Below are 24,278 nucleotides of genomic sequence, written 5' to 3' on the forward strand. Positions count from 1 at the left end.
TATATATATAATCAAGCGTAATATCAGTTGCAGATATTTTAAAGATGTTACCTGCAACTCGCATTTTATCATTGTGCATCTGACAAATCGTGCGTATGCTAGGAGTGAGGTAATAAAACGCTACTGCTTCATGGTTAGATATTTCCTTTCGAAAGGTCTGCGGCACTTTCTTAGGCAATACTGCAAATATCTTTTATTTCTTCTTTCTTTTTTTACTAGTAAAGAAGATTGTATAACGTGCGTTCATAACTTAAAGTTCTTGGCTATAAAACTAGGCCATACACAGACGAATCTCTTATTAAGACGATACATTTTTAACAGTAGTTCTACTGCTGCTCATTCTGTTGTCACTAAAGTAACGTTCGCTCATAAGACAATTATTTCTTAAAAGACCGTTACTTAAATGACACCGTCAAATGGAGATGGAAGAATAATTAAGCGAACCACTTACTTCGAGGGTATTGCTATGCCTGCGTGCTACTGTTGGCCTATGGTGGCAGTGAATCTTCCTGGATTTGTTGCCATCGCTTCGGAAGAAAAGCGATAGCATTGCAAAATAGGATAGTATCTACACGGAAACATGTGCCTGAACGGGTTTCTTAGGCCTTCCTGCTTGTAGGATGTTGCACGTTTGGATGAAAGTTGATATCAGCCACGACGTTTTGCATAGAACCTGCTTAATCTAACGCAATTATAGAATACAGCATGATAATACTTGTGCCCGATAGGCCCATCCGTGATGCGACATGCTGGAAAGCGTACATTCGGGTGAGGAACTATCGAAAATTCAGTGGTCGATAATATCTCGATTAAGTACGTGCATGTGCGATTCGAAACGTTGACCGCGTGCTTTTTTTGACACCGAACAGTTTGTCCCCTGGCATAGCCAACCGGACATATTTTATGCCTGAAATTTTTTCCACCGTCATTACGCTCGTAACGCGTCTCTGATGCGCGTCGGTACAGAGACGGCAACTATCCACCTATACGTTTAGCCTCAAGCTCCGATAGCCAAACTGAAGTAGGCAAGCGAATATAAGCCGCTATAAATTCTAAGAGGAGTTTATCGGGTAAGACATTGCGAATGGTAGAACTAGACAGAATCTCTATACGCGTTCTGTGGTTGTTAAGTTGGCTTTGATTTTTTGTTTCAGTATGTAAGGTCACAGCCAAGCTATAGCAGGTGATTTACGCTGCCTAATGCAGCTATCCGATTAAAGATAGACGCTCTATTGAGTCCTTTATCGGTAATGGACGAAATAGATAAAAGTCGCCGAAACTACCAGCTTAATCACTGGTGGTACTTTGGATTCTGATATCATTGCCAGGATGAATTTATTTCCACCCTTAAACGACCAAGCGATCCGGTCTGAGGTTATCTAGTGCAAGCGTGGCGTACTACAACTTCATGAATTCCGAGCCGCTTATTATGACCTGAAGCGTACTGTCAACGGGGATAAACGAACTCCGCACTGGAAAGCTAGGATTACTATTTTTTTCAACCCTCGCGATAGGAATATTATTTAAATTCCAATATAATAACAAAATAGCCTCTTTTTAGAGCAATAAGAGACTTTGACTCTCATGCTCCATCCAAACGACAGGATATCGTAGATAGTAGTAATGCATACTTCGATTGAAATAGAAAAAAAACTATCTATGTGAAAAAAAGTTAGTTAGAGAGGTTCCACTTCATTATCTCACATTTCATGCTGAACATGCGTATATATTTTCCAGATAAGTAGCTTTAAAGTAAAGTTTTTTGCCCTGCAGGGTTCAGAGTAAGCGTTCCCCCCCCCCCCCCCCCACACACATGCGAATGCGAGATGTTCATTGTATTCTGCATATAATGTACGCAGGCTTATCGCGAGAACGCAACGGAAAAGCGCAGGCTAACCGAGAAGTAGGAACGATAAGGTATAGAAAGATGGCGGCTGGGGCTGGATTGTATCAAGTGGGGCAAGGCATTACCGGCATACGAAGAAGTGCGCCATGTCAAGCCTGCCAATTAGCTGAATGTTTTACAGGTAAGCGGCCGCGTCATCCTCGCAAACCTCATTGTCGCTGTAAACCCTGCCAATTACATAAAGGGAAAGACACGGTGTAGATACGCCGATTGATCGTGATTTAAGGTCGAGGCAGGACTAGTCTACCATGCGTTTACTTATTTTCCGTAAATGGCACAATATTGTTCAAAAATAGTCGTCATCCACAGTATGTTATCTTACAGCACAATTAGCAATGGCAAGTGCTAGCATCTAGATAATTTCATCTATTTTGTCTATAGACAGAGGTGCACAACAACAACACGGGGTGTAGCTCTAAGCTCACCAGAGCAGTCGTTAGGTATCATAAAAGAGACGGAGCTGGGTACGTTATCCAATTCTCCAATGAACAATCCGTTGTACGGTAATAGCGAAATAGCTTGTTTACATAATATTACGGAGCATGCGTATGCCTGTAGGCAGACGCCAGGATAGATAATTAAATTACAAAGAGCCCTTGATTGGTATGTATACACAACAAGAAGCTCGTGGGCAAGGACATAAAAAGGCATATGCTGTCGTATCCAGATATCGGTTTATTTGCTTGAAATAAACATACGAAGTTATATTGAAGCCCTTTGTCGTCTGAAGCTGTACCGCATGAGCGGTTCCACCAAATAGTATGCCATATTTGGGTTGGCCTATTGTCAAATATGTGTACTCCAGCCTGTTGACCAGATGTACCTAACCCGTTAATGCATTTTTTATCTAATTTTTATTGGTAAAGCTGCACCTAAATTGCCACTCGGCCGCAGATTTTTCGGTGTTGTTTATCATATTATATTTACGTAAAGTAAAATAGTGACATTGTGACTAATTTGGGATAATAGATCAAAATTGATGGTCTTCGCAAGACTCTTACACCTTAGACGCTGACAGCCTCAAAGCTATAAGAGATCCTGTTACTGCTCCTATTTATGTCCCCTCTTATTTGCACCGCTTTTATTTAAAAGCTTGGTAGTCGAATGGCAAATAAAATGACGGTCTATCAGCCTCTATACTTAACAATACGGCCCAAATACGAATCGACTAAGAAGATTTACAAACCAGCTGCGCGGTGCATATTCGTGTTAACGTAGTCAGATGCAAGTCGCAGTGCCATATTCCTATACCCATTTTAAAACCACTAAATGTTTTAAGTTTTACGTCCGATGTGTTGTCTTTAGGCATTGCCCAAGAGAGCTGGGTCCGAGCTCGAAATGAAGCTTGTACACGCATACAAGTTTCAAATCTAAGCCATCTTAAACGTGCGCAAGTTGAACGCCCCTAAGTTTAGTAGTAGCACTTGTTGTACAACGGCAAGGCCGACTGCAAGCCAGGATTTCAGAAGCTTCCTGTAAATAGGTTGCGCTGCTGAGCGCGACAACACTTCAAGTTTCTAAACCTGTTTGCCGCTGAAGACATGTCGTTTCGAGCCGCCTTTGCGACCTCTAGTCGGTAGCGAAACCACTAATAGTTAAGGTCAAATGAACGATACGTTTAAGAACATTAACAGTTCCGTTTCCAATAACAGTATATATAGCATATATACTGTTATATATATATATATATATATATATATATATATGTATATATATATATATAGCAGCAGTAGTAGTAATTCGATTAAGTTAAAGTTGTGCTTCTAACTAACACGGTAGCGCCTTTTTACTGCACCAAACTAGATCTGTGTTCCCAAGGGCTTCCCCCAGCCAACCTAGCCCGTTGCTAACGCCAGCACACAAGCGACAACATGTTTAGGAAGTGGTCTGACGGTCATCAAATGCTGTAGCCAAACTGCTGGGTCGTTGGACCGTTGCACCCAATTTTAATGTAAACAACGTGACTTTGGAAAATATTCTTTACCAAACACGTTAAAGCCGGCTTATGGCACCGTCCAATGTACATGCTACTGTTTTTGTCCGTTTCCAATTTTGAACGAATAGCTTTTTTACTACAGAAAAAGCTTCGTGCATTACTTGATTTGCTATGAGAACCACCCGCGTCCGTTCTAATATCTAGCATTCCGTACTTTGAAAGCCCGTTTAATGTCCCGTTCGCCTGCTATTATTTAGCACCTTTTCTTACCAGTTGAACCAGCGGGAAGCGAGGACGAATCACCGCCTTCGTGCATCAATCACGTACAGGCATTTCATCTCGTTTTCTTCCCATCTCTAGATAAATTCTCAGCAGAAGATAATTCTGTCTGGCGTACGGTGCAAGCCGTAGTTTTGACTGATTCTCTGGAACCTCTTCGTCATCTGCCTTTTGCTGCGAAAGGCAGTGTCAAATCAGAATGTTCCCGACGGTACTACCAGACAACTAGTCCAATGTGTTTCTATGCGCAATTTTTTGTTCAATGGATGCTTTACGCGGCCGCTATCAAATGTCTCAATACAGACATTATCATATGGCGGTACTGTAGCTTTCAAAGGGAAATCTCATAGTTGTTATTATGGGATTCTCCCTGTCGCCAGTCTTTGGCGAACGCAACATCTTTTCTCTAATTGAATCGTCAGCTTCTCTGAGTTGCGGGATTCTTGCATAGAGTACGTGGGTCAAACATTTGGTTCTGACGAGGGATATCCATCGCGAATTTAACGCGAAATGATTTAGAGCTACTGATGCTAACATACAAATCCGATTTATACGGAAAAAAAAGCTGTTACACTCATGCGAGTGGGACCTCTGTTCAACTAAATAGGTTAAATAAACTAAAATTCTAAAAAAAATTCAACTAAAAATTATTGCTTTTTGCTTTAAGGTAAAACAAGATCGCTTTCTTTAATATAAACAGACGCGTAAGGGTAAATTTGTTGCGTGAAGACGTAAGGCATTGAAACGTTTAATTATGTTTGTCTGCAAATCAATCTGCGGGACGTACAACACCGTTATGTGTAGCTGATGTTCCACACTTATCATACACAAATATCACGAAGACTATTGGTAAACTAAGGTCTTTTCTTCGGATCACCTTGTCATTAGAATGAAAAAGGAAATGCGGACGCGTAAAATATATCTTAACTAATGCAGATTGAACTATTTATTTCAATATAGACTCTCTGAAACATATATTACGCACTGTGAGCAACTCACGCATACAACTGCCTTTGATGAGCTATAAACTTTAAGGGAGGTCAACTTTTTTTTTTTTTACTTGTGCCTTTACTCCTTTATGCTGTTTGAGTGTACTAACGTCGACGATGTCAACTTGTTTACAACGTAACGCGGTACCGCGGTGATAATTAACTCCGAAGTCGTCGTCTGTACGATTTTAGGAGTGGAAACGTTTTCTCCTAAATTAGTCTTAATCCTCAATATACCCTCGCGCTTTCACACTATAATTTATCGCCAAAGAACTTAATAGATCAACTGGAATCATGGGTAACAGCGATCAGCAGGAAAAATAATTTCCTGACCCTCAGGCGTGCTTACCATTCCTCATATTGCATCCACTCTATTTCCACCCCCATGTCCCTGAATCATTCTTGTTGGGTTTCTAAAGTCCAAGCGTTTTCATGTTCTTTTTGCTTGCTTTTTTTTCGCGCCCCTACGCGGTTCCGCCGTTTTTAGATTTGGACGAGTTTTTGATGCAGAAAAATCGTCAATAATAAATACCTTTTCTTATTGTGCTGCTCCGATTATTCGTTTCATGCTCCACGTAACGGCGGTTCGCTCCGTTTGTTCGTTTATCCCGGCCTTTCCAACTATATCCACCGCGTAGCTTTACGGGTCGGTCTGTAGTGCAACGCATAGCGTGCGGTGTGAAGTGTGTACCACATACAAGCCGAAATGGGCACGGACAGCAAGCTTTCACTTTCGCCATTATTTACTTGGGACTCTCATAATAAAGCGACCATAAGAACATTGAGGCCCAGCTGTTGTAATGACCATGGCCACCATTAACCACTTACCCGTATCGTTGTAATTCTCGATTTACGCAAGAGAGGGCCAGGTGAGAGGTCAAGCAGCTGGCTAGCCCTGTCAGCTGCCAAAATCGTCAGGAAATTTTATAAGGGAAGAGGAGCATGAAGGCGCACAGAGGATGCTTGAATCATGCTCGAGTATTTTGACCAGGGCTTCGTCAATTCAAGGTGACCACAAGACAGAAATCTGGTGTGTTGCTGTGGCACGTAAAGCAGGGAGATAGGACGATGCCAGGCAATGGCGATGGTAATGACAACCTGCTAAACAGGACGCCAGTATCGGGGCAGCCAACGTTGTCATAGATGCTACCAAAGACTGCCACAGACTTACTACACTTTTCCCGCAGGGCGACCTCTTCTGGATCGCAGTTTCCCAGGGCAACAGCCCCTAACCAGATAATAGGAGCTCCTGGGGCCTACTGATGCCCTCATGGCTCTAGCCAGCAGCCAGTTAGAGAATTCCGTGTGCTTTCTCGATAGTACTGCTACTGCTGGTACTATCCCCACTGTGTGCTTGCGAGCTGTTGTTCATGCATAGGGGCGGGCTTGTCGATATCTTTTGGCGTAATTTTTCATCTTCCAAGTCCAGACAGGCGGGATTTAGTAGCAGGTTTTGTTGCAGGATCTCATTTCTCCTGCCTGCAGTAGATTTGCGTAACGAGGGCAGCCGATGACATGTGCAAATATGTGGGTGTAGATACGATTAGAACGGAGATTTGGGGATGACATCTCATTAGATTATCTGGCGACGTTTAAGAGAGCTTTGGACTAGGAGTTGTCCTCTAATAAAGAAAAACGTTTTGTAGGAAATTCGACCGACAGCGTGATAGTCGCCCGTCTTTTTTCCGCTGCCCTTAACCTGCGTTAGCTAATTGTGCTACAAAGAGCCATACGTGTGCCGTTGTGTACCTTGACGTACCGACCTTTGTAAAGGCGACAGCAAACGATTTATATAAGTACGACCCCTGCGATAAGTGCGACAAGCTTGTACCACTGGTGAAGCTTGTACCGAAAAGAGCGGACCCTACATGTTGTTCACTGATATATTTGGTTTTGCAGTAAAGGTTAGGAAAGCTATCATCGTAGATGTGGATGTTGTTTTCTTTCGATATAGTTAACAAAGCGTGATCACGTGTTGCTAAGAGACTTGATGCCAGCTTAAGCTGTTAAATTCTTACCTCACGGGAAATCTTTTCCGTAATAGACTTAAACTCACAGCATCTAGACTCGCGCTAGCCCGATAGCTAGTAATGCGACTCAAAAAAAAATGTCACAATAACAGATGGCGGAAATGCTCATGGCCTCGAACAAACAACATCAGTACGTGCCAATGGACATGGCCTATGTCACAAATTGATGAAATATACGAGTTCAAATATGGATTTATAGACCACATTATCGCATATAATACATAATGCCAGCATGGACTTCGTTAGAAGCAATGGCCGCTGGGTTTTGTAGAGGCGTCTTTAGGCTACACGCTTTAGCCCGCACTCCCTTTTTTCGTCCTCTTTTCAGAGAAATTTCACAAATTACCCTTCTTATCATAACGTAATTTTACAAATGTTTCATATTCAATAGCGATCTCCATGGGTAACGGTTGATATTGAATGTAATTCTTTCTTACAGACTGCGCGAGGTAGCGTCCCACCTTCAACATGGCGACGTGCCTCTTGCCGTCCTCCAGAAGACGCTCACATATGCTGCTTGTGTACTTGACACTGTCTGCCAGGAAGAAACAAGGTATGTAATACCATGATCTTTGGCCACTTATTCAAAAAAACGACAACAACTAATTACCATCCCACCACCAGAGAAGCCATTTATTATTAAAAATAATAATTTCATTTTTAGCATGAAGCACAGTCTGTTGTTGAAAGCAATAATAACGACGTGTAATTATCTTTCGTGGAAATCGAGGCAACACCAGTAATAGCTGATTACGCGCTCGTTTTGTGAATATAAAAATTTTCCATGAATATATATAGGAAATGTTATATTTCATAGATTTTGTACAATTGCTTGATGTAGTTAAACTTTGTTGCACCTGCATAATGCTATCAGGAAAAACGCTCGTGCGTTTGTAGTATTAAGAACTACATCTATTCAGAATGCGTTTTATCTGCCTAATCACACAGGCCCGCGTATGATTACAATATATTTCCTATGTACTGTGTTTCTCCAATAGACGTACGACCCCTCGATATGCTTATGTGTTTGTCATGTACAGAAAATAGCTCTGTAAAACAAATCCTTTTAGGTGGTTCCGAGCGTTTCCTCGCATTTTGGTGGTTTGCTTGCTTGCATATCGTGCATGAATTTGACATGCTATTGACATTGAAAATGCACGTGATAGGCACGTAAAATTTAGAAAATCTACTTGCCAGACACGTAAAAAAAATGTATTACACGCTTGACACGCCTTTTATCCTGTGAATACGTTAAAATTAACTATGCATCAATGGAATGGACATATGCATACAACAGATCGCGTTTGAGCTATAGCTGTAAAAAGTCTTGTTCCCAGAAAGCTGTCTGTCCAACCAGAAATGTTTTACGTAATGAATTCCTTATGCCAGTTAGCAGTGCCACCAGCGTATCGTGCATTTTCTGAAAGCTGTTTGAGCTCACCCCATGACGCAATGCACTGAATCGCCCTAGGCTCTATATTAAGCACCCCCTAAACAACACCACAATCACATTTCTGCCGTGAAACAACGCGCAGGCTTTCCTCTAAGAGCCTTATTCATTCAGTAAAAAACAAAATGTAAATGGGAAGATTAACGATAATCGCGTTTGGAATAAATGAATAGATCTATAAGAGGAAGGTATACAATACAGTGACATACGTAGAGCCCTAATGTAAGTTATGTCTCCTCGAGGTCAGCGGCAGTCATGGACGGCGCGGCTGATACGCGATCGTCATTTTTAAAGCAGTTAACGATATTATTTATGTTAACTGAGCTATACTACGCTTAGTATTATTATTATTATTATATTTGCTATTAGAGGTAGTTCATAAAAATATAGAACAAGCTTCTACTGTTATGATAGTGATGATTAGATAATACAACATTCACAATAGGAATAATGAAAAAGGGAAATATATCAAACAAAAATCACTAATTGACGAAGTTGCGGTCTTTCAGTGACAATTCCCAATGTCTTTTTCGTTGCCTATTTCTATGAAATATACTGTCTATAGTCTTAAATAGTCCTAACTCAAGCGACCGATTCAAGTTGCCGGTAACGGCAAGCGATGAGCGAATTTTTAGACCTGGTAACACGGTCTCTGGTGGAACGACCCATACTCTGTTGTACTTAACTTGGCTTTTAACGAAATCAGTTTTAATTTTTCGCTCAGTAACTTTAAGCAAAGGAAAGCTCTATGAGGAACGTCGGGCTGAACGACACGTAGCTTAGCGTAACCGTTTTTGCACGCTACTGCCCCCATCACCCGTGGATCTACCGATTTTGCAGCAGAAAAGGCGATTTATAGGCTGTGTCTTAGTTATAGATCTAAGGCCTCCCCCTGTTAACCATTAGGTACCATTTACTATCTCGATTTGTAGATGTTATCGCTTTGGAACGGCCTGTGCTGTACAAGTGAATTATTCACCTTGTTCCTCGTTTTTACGATTTTTAATACTGCATTCGATTATGAGTGATTTAGGTGGTGAAATCAGTGTCAGGTACGATTCGCTGCTTACGGAGAGGTTTAATTCCTCGAAATGTTTCACTATATTCCATAAATCAGTACGACGCTTTGCACCGACTCCGTGAACTTCCAAAGCGATGTACCGCAGGAGGGATCGGTTGTTTCGTCTGCCGCCAGCACGGGTAGATCTCCCGATATCATACTATAGAAACAAATTATAGAGATGTGTTATTATCGGCCGTTTACAGCGAAAATGCTGCTGGTTCCGGTCGATCGTTAATCGAAAGGCTCAGCCATGCGATCCTTGCAGGACCTTGGGGGCTGTTAGGATGGCCTGCAGCTTAGTATTCATACAACCACTGATACTTGAGGGAAACCGACTTGCCAACCTAGTCCAGAAGGAACTTATTTAAGCTGGCTCTTGAAGTAAGTCATATTAAAAAGTAGACCGCTCCGTGAGAGTTCATCAGTAAGGATCTGTGTTTTCAGTATTTCAAACGTGGTAGATGGGTTAAAATTTTCATCTTGTCTACGTTGGGGTAGTTTTGCTCTTTAATGAAGGCTTCGCGACGTTTATAAAAATAATGTTAATATAGGTTTTACGTCTTCGCCAGCCAGTGATACTGATGCGCGAGCGGTTTTGCCTAGTTAAAAGTCTACGACGGTACACACCTGCAGTAATGGGTTTGAGCTGCTTTATTGAAACGAAGTTCAGCGTAGCTTATTAGCCCTGTCGAATATTACATCAGTTTTCATGAAACACCGAGCCACTCGGAGCCAATCATCAAGCACGCCATCATCGTCCTGATATTCAAAATTAGTTAATAGATAAATCCTACTAATTTGAAATTGACCCGCTGGATCCTACTACAGTGCTGTATTCTTCTGTCATTTCTTTGCTGGGCATATCAATTTGTATAGTCCACCGGGGTTATCCATCATTTTCAATATACTTTTGATGAGATGTATCCTGCCGAAACAGGCTCCAACAAGACCGGGATACGAATGCGACAAAAGGGAACTATCTATATATAGTATTATCGAGATATTGACAAAGCAGTCTACTATTGTTTTTTTTTACCGTACAAGTTGACTCTTGGTAGGAAATCTGCGTTTTTTTCTAATTGACGAGCCCACTAAATGAAGCGGAATAGAAACACGACGTGCGGCTCTCCTCCTCGATCCTTTTCTATTGTTTAATATATTTGCAAAGGATCTGTAAATCTCCAAAGTGTTAATCACCACTGGATCTTTTCTAGCGTATGCCAACAATACTTTTCTTTTTTCTCGGCTGAGGCTTACCCTTCAACTTTTAAGTTTCGTTAAATGAATGTAGCTTCTGCAAGGTCAGCCTAGGCGTTTTCGATTGATTGCACAAAGACAGTGGCGACATTATTCGTATTGGCAAGGTCATGGACGGAAGCGCCTAATCCGGTTTGCTTTGAACACCAGTTTATTGTTTCTTCTATATAAAATAGAGCTGTTTGATGTTTACTTTTACTACCTGTTAAGCTAGTAAGGCGAAATCGAGCTCGTGCTGGGAAGTTTACCCATAAAAAGTGCCGTGCCATTCAAAATCAGGATCATATCTAGCAGATCTTTGCGATCAAAACATAGTAGGCTCTCTTTTAGTCAAAATGGTGTTTATTACTCGACTTGTGCACTTTAGTATTTACTAAAATAATTTAGAGACCACGGAGCACTGCTCTAGAGTTTATTTGCTTTAGTTCGTTTCAGTATCTTATTTGTTTACTGCATTTGTGACATCCTCTTCTTGGCGACCTATAATAACTAGCGTTGTTCATACATAAGCTGTGCTCCTAAGATATGTTGTAGGGCTTTCAGGGCAACAGCCTATTTGGCCAAAGCATTATTTCCTGCCGCTTCCTCATTTGTAATATCTTAAAAAAGATTAGAAATGAGTCACATATGGTGGTAGATATCGCGTGGAGAATGCTTCCCCTTTCGATAAAACTAAGGGTAGTCTTTAATTATGAATGTACCAAAAAAAAATATTTAATCCGTCTGTAAAATGGAATATGTCAATTTAAATATAAAAAATAAATGATCTTGCACCAAGAACAGGGCTAAGGCTCTCAGGGGCTATATATATATATATATATATATATATATATATATATATATATATATAGTAAATCGTATTGCATTACATTATTTCGTGTGATCTTGAAAGCCTTGTCCTAGACGTATGAAGTCGACGATAATCATTGTTAGCCGCACAAAACTTATATCTGCCCTTTTTTTTTATTTATCCATTTATAAATTTAGCCAAATTTGATCTTTAAATGTATATTGTATGTACTTGGTATACATATATACATGGTATGCATCACGTAAAATTCGGCGTCACGCATTAGTAAGGCTTCAAATAATACTAATTCTTGAGGATCTCAATTCGTGCAGCCGGTCCACCAAACACAGGTCACTAAAATCGCTGTCAATAAAACGATACACTTCTTCCTGAAAAATATACCTTTGACGACACTGTTCAGTCCAATTGTACTATAAACCTTGATATTATAGACAGCGCATCAGTTGTAAGGAAAACTTAATAGACGGTCAATACTTAAGTCAATACGTATTCAGCAATGTGTCCCGCGGAAAATAGCACAAATAGAAGACTACATACAGGTAATACGACAATGCGTCCAAGTATAGAAGGTACTTTTCTGATATTTCGGAAATACTGCCGGTTTTTCAGACTCTCGTTATTTTATTTGGCATGGCGTGGGTGGCACAAGCTATCTGTTAGCTAACTCTTAATTATGCCTCCCAAGAACCAGCTAGCCTATCCTAGGTACAGTGGCCTTAGAAAGCATTCTCACGGCCGTTCTTTGGTACTGTCCGCCTGCTGGTACAAGACCTTTTATGTCTCACCTGTCATTCGTTTGCAGCTTCAAACGAGACAACTTCTATAGAGACGCTTTCCGCATAGGTATCGTTTCTTCTGAGGCTTTGCCCAACTAGACTCGATCCGATATCATTCTATATTCAAATTCGAATGTCTTTCAAAGTAGACTGCAGTAGCGTAATAGCGAGACTTCCTCTCGCGAAGCTCGTTCTGTCTTTCTCTATCCATCCAATGGAGCCCCACCAAGCAGCCAAAGTCATCAACTTCTGTACTAAGTACTTGTTCCTTCTAAGGTCTACCTGCTCTGTCAACCCTCTTAGTTTTCTCTTAGTTCTATATTCTCAGTCATTTGTAAGGCCGCCATTGCCTAGACCTTACTTATCTTCACTTCTTCATACCATCTTATCCACTCTTGTATTCCCTATCCGCATAACGGATTCAGCAGTTTCCGTTCACCGTAATATTGGTAGTAACCGGGAATTAACTCTAGCTAGCAAGTCTGCTCTGCTGTAATCCTCCTTGGACTTTTCGTTCCCCGTCGCTCTTGGTCAACGGGAGCAAGCTACCAAAGGCTTTGAAGGGCCCCTTCTGGCCCAGCTGTGAGCTGGGACCTGGTGAGCGTTTCGTTCTTACAAATTTAATTACTCTCAGCCGTTCTTTCGTTCGCTCGCTTAGCCTTAGACTGCTTCTCAAAAGCCTTGGGGATCCTCAGGGTGAGCGAGAAAAGTACCAGTCACTGAATGTAAAGTAAGCCCGGCGGACAGTAGAATTCATCAACATGAGAAACGACCAACCATATGGTTTCTTGCGGGGTCGTCGTAGTAAATAGAATGGCAGAGGATACAGAGAAGATTACGCAGCAGACCTGGCAATGGACTAAATACGTTAGTATTTGGCTATCCTGGTTGTCTGATCCTCCGTCGTATTTTTGGCCAATTTTTATTTGGTGGTCAGCCCTACTCCTGCTAATATACTGCCTGGTCTAAGCCTACGGTACATGCAGCCAATCGCTTCGCCAACACTTCGCTAGTCGGCTTTCAAGGTCCTACGCGGAAGTGGTGAACAGCTAAGGGCACAGCCGTTGAGGTATACTATCCGCAAGCAGACTTTGGGGCCACTGTAACAGGCTATATGAACCCACTATGGGCATCCTATGCTCCTACTGATTATGTTTCAGCGTCGTAACCCTTATATATTATTGTGTTTCTCGGAGAATGCAGGGTACTGGAATATGACAACTTGACATCTAATCCTCAGAGTTCTTATAGAATCAGAATTCGAATAGACTATATCAATGATTCTTGCCACCCTTGCTGCAAAATGTGTTTCAGCCTTACTGCTAAACTTTATCAGAGATAACAAACGCAATTGGTGAAGCTTGTGCTTCATGGATCCGAAAACTTGGATTTCCAAGGACGCTACTGGAGGGTGAGTGTACCATGAGATCCAACGCAATCAAAGAGACCGCCGCCTTTGATCTTTTTTGTCTACCACTTGTATCGATGAACTATATAAAGTGGATTTCTGAAGTTTGAGCATGGATTCGCTTGTGCACAGTTGTAGAGAAAAAAATTAGAAATTGGGAAGGCAACTAAACATACCTGTGGTCTTTTGGTTGCAAATCCTACTGAGTCGGCATTATGTCGGAAATTATTTTGCTAACCCCGCTAAGATGGCAAAGCCAGCAAGGATTATTCCCGGAAATATTTTGTCAAAATGAACATCTCTGGCTTCGAATTGTCCTTCATTCAGTTTAACTTTCCGACGTTGTCGGTTGAGTTTCCGTTATCTCCTGTTGCCGCTATGTGACTGCTTGGTGCACCTCATTTAAAGCAGCACTTATAGTGAAAAACTCTCTCTCTCTCTCTCTCTCTCTCTCTGTTATTGCCCTACTTGTTACTTCGTCAACAGGCATATTAGCAGTGAACGAGTGCACGGTTTCTACAATCTCGGTCAATTCAGCTATCTCTCTAGACTCCTAACCAGGTCTTACTTGCGTCTGATCTGTATATCAGTCCACTTTTAGACCTGCCTGTTTATAGGCATCATAAATAAGTCGACCAAGTTTCTTTTTTTTAACGACGTTTGGCACTGGCCAAACGCAGCAGAAGTGCTGACAGCACGGGGCAGTGATCGGCTCTTTTTATCGGCGGCAGCAACCCATCGTTCACTTCACCTGAAAAACGTCTGACGCAATTTCAGCTTGGTCTGTTGCATGTCAGTTGCAGCGCAAGACAGTCTTGTGTAACTACCGTCTTTCAACCCGTTAAGGTACAGTAGATATACACATAGGCGCTGTTCGGGTGATACCTGCCTACCCATTGGAATTTTTTTTGCCTCGATTTCAAGTGAGAGTCAACTATCAACTGGGCGGCAGTCCTATAGTTTTTTATTATTTTGAGTACCCATTCAATTTGCGCAAAAAACATTGAAAAAAATGCCGACTTTTACTTAACCCATACACAGACAGATCCTCAGACGAAGCGGGGCTCGATGCATGATATTATAATGTTAGCAACGGACAAGCCAGATATTACATTATAAATAGCTAGATCGTATACACGATGTAGTTAAGAGCTTAATATAGCAACGTATAACGATTTAGATAATCAACTCCCATTTTTCTTAGGCAAGAGAAACAGCTCGTCGAATGTTCGGTTCCTCTAAACAGGTGCCATTTGTAGAGTCATCTGTTACTAGGGTTATTGCCACCTGCTATGGGTAGGTCCAAGTGAAGCAAAGCAAAATTCACAACTCGTCTCTATTTTATGATACTTTAGTGATGTTAGGCCTGCGGTTCTCGTCTGCCTATGCCAGATGTAAACAAATTTGCTGTTGAAAAACACTGAATACAGCTCAGGTTATGGAATGAAGGGCGTCTTTTTCTTGGACCAACGTAAATGAAGTGTTTGCCTCGTCCTTTGTAAACATTCCTCCAAACAGCCACTTAGTCCATTTACTGGACTTACTTTCTACTTCATGCGAAAGTTAATTTTCTCCTTCAGGCGGCTCATTTCGCCAAGCTCAAATAATCACTTTTATTTGAATTATCGTATGTTGTTAGTCCATAAGCTAAGAAAATATCTGAAACGTCGTCTTAAGAAACAATATTTGCCTAACACGAAATAATTAAGTTGAGTGGATGATTATAACTTACGTTAGTAGTAAACAGTTATAACAGTATATATGTGGTAAAGTTTTGTACTTCATCTCATAACAATAGGGGCCTTAGAGTACAAACGCGACTTTAAATCAAGCTGCGCTACGAAACATTCGATTTGGTAACGTAAACAAATTTCGTGGGCGTTTTGTCGTGACATTCTGCTATCGTTGTTTAGATATGAGCATTGCATGTTTTGGTTAATGCGTTTAAATGCATAGTCAAATGCGGTCGAATTATGCGGTCGGGATTCAGCCAAGATTGTCGCATCAGTATATCATGAACGGTCCCTAAGATGGGATAATGATGGCGTTCATTTTTAGTTGGTTTTGCTTCGTTCAAACCTGTCCTGCCGAAGGCGCTGGAAGAGTGGCCTGTTTCGGGTAGCGAAATCCGCTCGACTGGGGTCTAGGGCTTGAAGCGTTTCTCCACTCTCCAGCAGAGAATAAAACGGCAAGTTTCATTTACACCTGCAACGACCGACGCTTGATATGTTAGTGGTCTAGCAGCTATCCAACTTGTCAATCTTTTTTCAGAGATAAGTTAAGTGGAAGGGCAGCCGGTATGAATTTACGCTGTAAGGCATATATCTAACCACATATGCTTTCAAATGCTTGGCTTTCTCTGTTTTTCTTGCAAACATCGACCTCAACATAACACTAAATAATCGAGTTCGTATGCCGTAATCCTCTCTTACAACTGCTAACTGTTAGTCAGCTATTATGCTGACCAACGCCTGTCAACGTGGCCCGCTCCGGAAACGAGCGTATCATCATTTTAGCTGTCCTTTGTTGGCTGTTTTGAAAAGGGGTAGATAGAAAACTTTCAGTCGTCCTATGAATCCTCAGAAATTTACCTCTGTTTTGCTTAGCATTTTTGAGATTGACCATTCGTTTCTATCCAGCATCTCAGCATCCGTTACGATTCAACAGCATCTGAGCTCGAGGAGATATCGATTTTGTTGTTCCTGAACAGCCGCGTGACCGTCGCTTGTTGTGATTTCTGTTAGTTTTTTTTTAGACGATACGGCGTCGAGTTGTTATGAGTGGACGTCCAGCGTCCATTATTCTATCGAGTTTATCAAACGTATGGTATAATATGATTTTGTGGTTGCCGACTATAGTCAGATGTTACAGTATCGTTACCTGTCCTTGTCATCAAACCCAAGATTTTAGTGTGGCTTTGTCAAACATATTTCCTCATTTGAATGCCCCCCCACTCTTTTATCGAACTCGCTTATCCATCTTTTTTCTCGTTGCCCTTTTTCTTTCTTCTCTCTATGAACGACGCTTCTCGATCGCTGGTTTCATTCAGTCTTTTCGCTGGCCGACGACCTGCGTCGTTCCATTTTCATTTTCCATGTACGCGGACAACGCTGACTCAGCCTAGATCCTGCTCCGATTCGCGTCCGAGACCTTGTCAAGTCAGCGACTTTTCTTTCTGCGGGACTCGGGAGCGTTACACGTTTCGTCTCCTCGTTTGACGAACCCGGCTACTCAGCTATCGTTGTGACTCATTGCGATAAAATCTTTTGTCTCTCGCTTCTCCACCTACCCTAATCCGTGTTCTATTTTATTCCTTTAAAATCCAATATTCCTGTGAATATGTCAACAAGTTAGCAAATGTCAGTAACTTTCCTCTAGCTCTACCGATATGGCCGAATGTATTTTGCCGATGAAATTCACGACCGTGCTGTTCCTTCTCTGCTCTCGGATGTTTCTCTATCGGATTTTTCTTAACTTCTTTTTGACTCTTCGATCTGTTCCATCCACCTTTCCGCACGACCGCAATCGTTTGGTTTTCTCAAAAGTCCCTCCCACTTCTGTTAATATATTAAGATGACTTCTTCGCTCGAACTTTCCTGTATGTACTGTTATTTTATGTACGTACATTCGCTTAGAATGATACACGAATCGCCCAATTTATCAATTCCTCCGCATTTCACATTCGTAATCTTCCTCTATCTTTCGTATTATTTATGAACCTACCTGTTTGTTTCTCTATGATCTACGGATCCCTTGTTGCCTCTGTCTTTTTCTCGTTATCTCTATATACGTATCATGTCGATGGTATCTGTATCATATTATATCTCCCCCAGGCAGGGCAGATGGGGTCTGCAGCGGGCGTCTGAGGGGTGGCTCGGCAGGCACCACAGTGCGCCAGCAATCGCATTATCAGCCACTGTTACTGCCGCTGCTGCTGCTGCGACGGCGGCAGGGTGTCAGCCCACCCCAACAACGCCGCCTCCACCCCCTCAGGCTACACCGCCGTCGGCGACTTGCTTGCCGCCAGCGGCGCATCGCACCGCCGCAGTCGTCTCAACCATAAAGACTACTTCAGCTTCTTCAACTAGTGCGACTTCTGCTGCTTCTGATTCTCCTTGCACGAGGACGATGGCGCCCGTTTTGTCGAGCAGCGGTGCAATAATTGTCGGCATAGCACCTCCAGCTGGGCCTGAAATCGCTGCAGCAGCAACAACAACAACATCATCATCTATTAACGATACTGATGCAAGGAACAGTCGTACATCACCAGGCAGCACGGCGTCGCCATCAGCTGCCGCAATAACAACAACTGTACCGCGGCGCCTATTGACGGCGACCTCGAGTACGACGGGCGGCCTTTTAGCGTTCTCAACGAACCGATCGTCTTCGCCCGGACGCAGCTCTTTGGCGGCCGGTGCCCGCTGTCGACTAAGCGCGCAGAAGAGCATCGACGTCATTCGACTAGGTGAAAACGAAAACAGCCAACGTGAGCAGAGGCGTGCCGCATTGTTGAGCACCAGAACGGAGGGCTCGCCACGCGTCCAGCGTAGCTCCCGTGCCCCGGCCAGGGGTCGCAACGCCACCACTGACAGGTGCATTTTTGCCCCCTCTACAGTCACTCGACTGTCCATCGTGTCCGTTTCATTACATCGTACAATACAGATAGCACCATTCCGTTACTCAGCCGCGTTCTGCTATGATTCTAGGCAATTCCAACCAATTTTACCCACAAACAGCTACAGCCATCAACTATTTTGTCTAAGCAACACTTTCCTTATATCCACCTTCAATATATCCCCAAACCTCTCTGTTGACCTCGTCATCACTCTGTACCTGTGCTTTGTTTACCACTCAATTACATAATATTCCATTTCAGTCCGTGTACAGTGAGCGAGCGAGCGAGCGTGTTTTTGGTTGAGAACGCGTCCCAGGAACGTGTCTAAGATCTACTTACTATCTGGCCGACAAGCTTATTCATGGGTACACTGACCTATCATGCCACACATACAACGATTGACACACCGAAACAGTTTTCGCTGACGTTCTATATCAACAAGCTTGTTCCCTCGTATATGAGCGACGACGTAACTAGCTGAGTATACCCTGTATCCATGCACTACTTTGGTTCACTTCTGAGATCTTGCCAGGAAAGCTGAGAAAAGGTGGCTGAGACAGCTCCTCGCCAACAGACACTATCCAAAAGGGTCGATTAAACAATAACTATATTTCAATGTCTATTCATATACCTTATATAGTGTTTCTCATATTTGTTCGTGTAAGCACCAACTGCCATAGCTTATCAGCGTTTAGCTGACCTTCACATACACTAACCTAAGTAATAGTACATAACGCTATCATTCGTCTAAGGTCGCTATGACTATCGCCGGTTCTCTATTACCGTATTAGTTTCTGTAAATGTGCAGGGAGCTTTTTGCATGCGTCATCATTAATTGATTGATTCCATATTGTTAAACTATATAATAACGACGCGTCGTGCCAGGCGTAACGATTGGCCTAACTGTTCTCCATTATTCGTTATGTGAGATTCCCTTGGACCTTTTTATTGGACAACACCTCAGCCTTTCAAACTCTATTTCTTTTAGGGCTAACGCCCAGTATCGATGTCGCTCTCATTCCGCAATTCCTCTTACATTATTTTATTACACATATGCTCTGTTATGAATCACGTTGTTTTGATTCACCGCTTTTAGCTACGGCTTCATTATAAAGCATTGTCGTTGTACCTATATTACCATTAGATTTAATGTTATCATCAGCATCCGTTGCTGAAGACGTTGATCGGCTTTGAACGATATCAGACAGTTACGCTCGACAAAAAAATGAAGCTCCTAGAAGAAGAAACTCTAGCACACCCTTTCTAACTATAGCGGTTTTCGCTCACCTCGTGTGATATCATTTTCACTATTCTATACGTCGATGGCAGGCACTGCTCGCTGCTCGAGGAACACGCACCAAGTTAATTTAATCACTAGACTAACTTCCCAATTGTAGTTACACGATGACCTAATAGCACTATCACACACGATTAGTTCGTCATCCACAGTTAATCCACGAACAGTATTTAACGATCGATGTTAAATTTGCCAATATTTTGTCATGACTCGTCATGGTGTACCTATCCACCATGTTGATCCGTCTGCCCCGCGACCCACTATCGTCCTGTAGTCGTGCCTGCCTGTAGAACGCAGCACTATAATTATCTACCTATTATATTATAATTTCAGGTTTATTCCATTGTATTCAACCTCGTTCATTGCGTGTTCCACACAGAACCAAGTGTCTTTTTTTACCGTTGCTAGAAGAAGGAATCTTTTTAAGTTTAGAACGAAATAGCCCACTAGCACCGATCACTCGGTAGAAACGTTCTTGCCCCTAATTATTATCGCTATTAAAAAATCACCACACAATATTAAGCACTGAGCAATCTCAATGAGCGCTGTTCACATCCTATCATATTATATCATTATAGGTCTTGAATTCTTTGTTTTCAGAATATATATAGACTAACTGATCGAAGCTGACGTCAATGCTTGATTGACTGCAGTCAGTGACGGACGACCCATAACGCTTGTCCTATTTTATGCAAGAATTCCTTTTGCGTACCTTTACGTACTAGTATAAAAACATATTCGAGATAGTGCCTTTGATAGTAATTCTGTCTCGTAAAGAGTAGACATGTATACGACTCAACAGATCACACCTGAGCCTAACTGTCACTCTAAGTAAATGACATACGTACACGTTAGAGAATCATTGATCGTATTTTGATAATATTTTTAAATGGTGTGTGTGTGTGTGTGTATATATCGTTTTGTCTGTGTAGATAGATTTGGCAGAGACAGGTGCTACTATTGCAATTGTTGCAGTCGATTTGATAGCTTTTGCTAACGTACTTAGAAACCGTCACGGAACAGTAGACACTCGCTGATTGACAGAGAAACGCGAAAACGAAACAATACGATGTCGTTTTCTCAGGACGTAACGCGTTTACTCAATCGTTTCTACTGAGCTTCATAATTGCCACCAGTCGCATTTCTCTATGCTGGCCACGAAGATAAACTATAGCAGAAAAGCTTACTTCGGATTTCAGCGAAAAGCAAATCCATCTATTTGAACAGTTGAATACATCAAAAGTTAATAAGGGGAACGTGTAAAATTCAATGCAGGTCCGTATAATGTTTAGTATAGCAATATATATCTATTTTCTACCGAGTTACTACAACTATTTTTTTACGTCGACGTAATGATAGGTGACTAGATGGTTGTATGCCAATGGTGGGGGTTTGCTCGTACGCTATACTTCATCGACAATCTGGCCGATACACTTATTAATATTCAATTACAATTAAAACTATATCGTCTAAAAGAAGCTCCGCGAAGCTATGTCCGAGCATGCGTTAGTTCTTACCTATTCGATCGCTGAGCGATGGCCAGGTTGGCTCGGTTGAATCGCCTGCTGTTGGTAAGGTCGTTGTTATAGGTTCCGCTGTTGTTTCGTTCGTGTCCCAACTCAAGAGGTCATATAATTCCTGGAAAGGCGGAACCCGCAGAGCAGTTAGTGACTGGAAACAGGTTGGGTTCTACCTAAAGACTCAACTGCACCAATTTGAAATTAAGAAATGCGTTTTGAGTACTGGCCCTGGCGGGGTGGAACCGTCACGGGGAACGGAGGTTGGAAACTAAATAGGCACGCAGACGAAAGGCAGGAAGGGAAGATAAGCGAAAACAAAGTATAAAGCGCCAAGTAAAGAAGATATAGAAAAAAAAAAAAGATTCCGAAGCTGAACAAAGCTGCTACTGCTTAGAACAAGAAGCGGTGCTTCTGAAATCGTGAAAGCCGCAATGTGCACAAAGTAAATCTATCTGTCTATCTTGTAACGGCTTGTTGCAACTGATGCTTTGTTTGATATAACAGGACCTTTTGCGGGAGCGCGTGTAATGGGAAAAGTAAACGTAGCAGTCAACTATCAGCGGTATGCAAAAGTGCGCACATTCTCTCTCTGCAGTCAATATGACCGATATCCAATTGGTTGGAATGGATGGGTTACAGAACGCATCCTCACCAATTTGAAGCACTAGGGACCGAACCTGAAAGCTTGCCAAGGTGCTTCCATTTGTCGTTGCGGCTGCTTTCATGTTCTCTTGGTTGGCCTCTTTTTCGTTCATGCCCACACTTTCCGTTGTTCTCGTCTCTGTGCTTAGGCAGGCATTAAAGAATGTCCGTTTGTGGGCGGTCTACAGTTTGGTATTCGATGGTTCGCCCTGTTCACTAGACGCCTGGCCGGAATGCGAGTGTGGAACTCGTATACGTATACAAGTGTATCGAAAGCAATCAACCTGTGGCAATTGAAAATCCCTCTGGCTTCGCTGTTTTGAACCAAGTATAAGAGGGAAGAGTCAGTCCAGCCTACGTGTGTATGTGCATGCCCAGTCTTTTATAGTGCGCTAGTACGCTCGGCTGAGCAGGCAGTAAGCACAATGCACTTTCAACTCATCTCGGATGCGTCCTCACAGGTTCCACTCAACCGTTTTATGAGTAGCATCTGTGGATAATCGTGCCATGAGTCAGCTCCCAGAGAATTCACCAATCGAATTGCATAGATTCGAATGGGCTGATCTACAGTGGAGCTGAGCGAGTCGCACGGACGGCCAGAGAATGAACACGTAATTATGGGCTGATACTGTTATCTCCCACCAGGATTTGCTGAGAGGCGTGAGGGGAAAAGGACACGTGCAAAATAACTGAAAAGAAGTACTGCTCTATGGGAAAACAGAGCTTGCTAGAAGTATAATATTATTTCTAGTTCAGTTTTTTATGTGCGCCGCTTCCACTCTCATTAAAACATACCTCAAATAGCTAGGGTAGGGCAGACAGTCTTCTTTTCTTTGAAAAACGTGGACGACTGCAATCAAAAAAGCCATCTCCTTCATTAGGAACCATTTGTCATTTTGTCAGAGCTTCAGGTCACACGTACAGGCGGGAAGTATTGTAAAAAAGTAAGAAATTGCTAAGATCCTTCTTAGCCTTTTTTTTATTTTAGCCTAGCCATTTCCTTTAGGATGAATTGAATTTGTCACTACGACAAAATTCTTTGTGGATAATATCAGATGCGTTGCATCCTTTGTCCATTACATGGGAGAAGTTTTTAAAGATTTAACTGTACTTTAACTAAAATCGGCAATGACGTAAGCTTATCTTCGTTTGCTGTTTCATTTGATGTTTCGAATATCCCGAATATATTTTGTCATGTTAAAGTCATCGAGTTCATTTAGCAAAGATGAATATCAACCAAAAAGCTGACATAAATTACAACTATATACGTACTGTAAAATTTTCATATGGTTCTATTTTTTAATCAAAACTCCATATGTCATTTTGGCATTGTGCAACGTAATATTCAGTCATGGACTAAACCGAGTGGGTTGGGTGCAACAGTGACCTCGGCCTTCCTGGTTGATTTACGCAAACGCTCATTCAAACTGATCAAAATTGTGCCTTCCTTTCCCCTTTCAATGGGCCTTCTATGTGATTTTTCTTACAGCTTAGTAACCTAAGATGTAAAACGCAGTTCTCTCTGCTCCCACTTGATAGCTTCACAGTTTACTATTTTTCCTACTGCGTTTGCATAGCGTCAAGTTGTATGTATATGTATATTGAACAAATTTAGCGTCATTGCTGTCCCTGAATTTTGCTTTCCTATAAGACAAGTAGCTAATTAAGAGACAAAAAAAAAATATATATATATATATATATATATATATATATATATATATAGATGATACCGTTTTTTATAACAGGTTGCTGACCGTCAGGAGTCGGTTAGCTAAACGTTTTAGTTTGCTCGTCATTTGTGGCGTTTTTGTGATGTACGTTTGGGCGACTTTTAGTGGTATCCGCAAAGTCAGGACACGGCGATAGGCTTCACAACAGCAGTGACTTTTTATCGATCAGGAGATCGATACACGGCCTTTATGATGCTGGCCAGTCGACCCTGCTGCTTTCCGTTAAGGCATCTACTGGTAATTCCAGTTGTGTAAAGTTTCACGGTACAAGCACGGGACGGTACTTCACGCGGTGTGTATGGTAGAGGCATGTGAATCTTATAAATTCACATTTGCTCTTAATGTAATGAACCTTGTGTTGCTAATAAAGGAAAAAATCGTGTACATAACCAAAATAAACGGTCGTGACACACTGCAGGCCCGACAGAGATTACAATCAGACAAATAGAAAGCTCACTCGTTTGAAACGTCAACAATGCACCAGTCAATACTGACTTAATGACAAGGACAAACTAATACTATTTTTGAATACCTTGACTATGGGGAAGAACATTTTGAGTTCCTAATAG

The 24,278-nt window shown here is 42.0% G+C and overlaps 1 protein-coding gene and 1 long non-coding RNA gene across 5 annotated transcripts in view; one reads left to right on the plus strand and one right to left on the minus strand.

The window, feature by feature from the left end:
- The window catches only part of LOC111254741 (uncharacterized), a 288,233-nt gene that overhangs the window by 213,939 nt on the left and 50,016 nt on the right, over positions 1-24,278 (plus strand). For all 4 annotated transcript variants that reach the window (XM_086975229.1, XM_086975230.1, XM_086975228.1 and 1 more), the window contains 2 exons: positions 7,580-7,693; positions 17,739-18,497. In XM_086975229.1, coding sequence (XP_086831355.1) covers positions 7,580-7,693; positions 17,739-18,497 — 873 coding nt within the window. The remainder of the gene's footprint in view (positions 1-7,579; positions 7,694-17,738; positions 18,498-24,278) is intronic.
- Positions 15,339-22,321, minus strand: LOC147754540 (uncharacterized). The gene is made up of 3 exons (XR_015317376.1): positions 21,990-22,321; positions 21,335-21,455; positions 15,339-16,110 (listed from the first exon to the last, which is right to left on the minus strand). It is a non-coding gene; the product is annotated as an uncharacterized LOC147754540 (long non-coding RNA).

Source organism: Varroa destructor, unplaced genomic scaffold (genome assembly GCF_002443255.2).
Source record: "Varroa destructor unplaced genomic scaffold, Vdes_3.0 BEIS01000007.1, whole genome shotgun sequence".
Lineage (NCBI taxonomy): Eukaryota > Metazoa > Arthropoda > Arachnida > Mesostigmata > Varroidae > Varroa > Varroa destructor.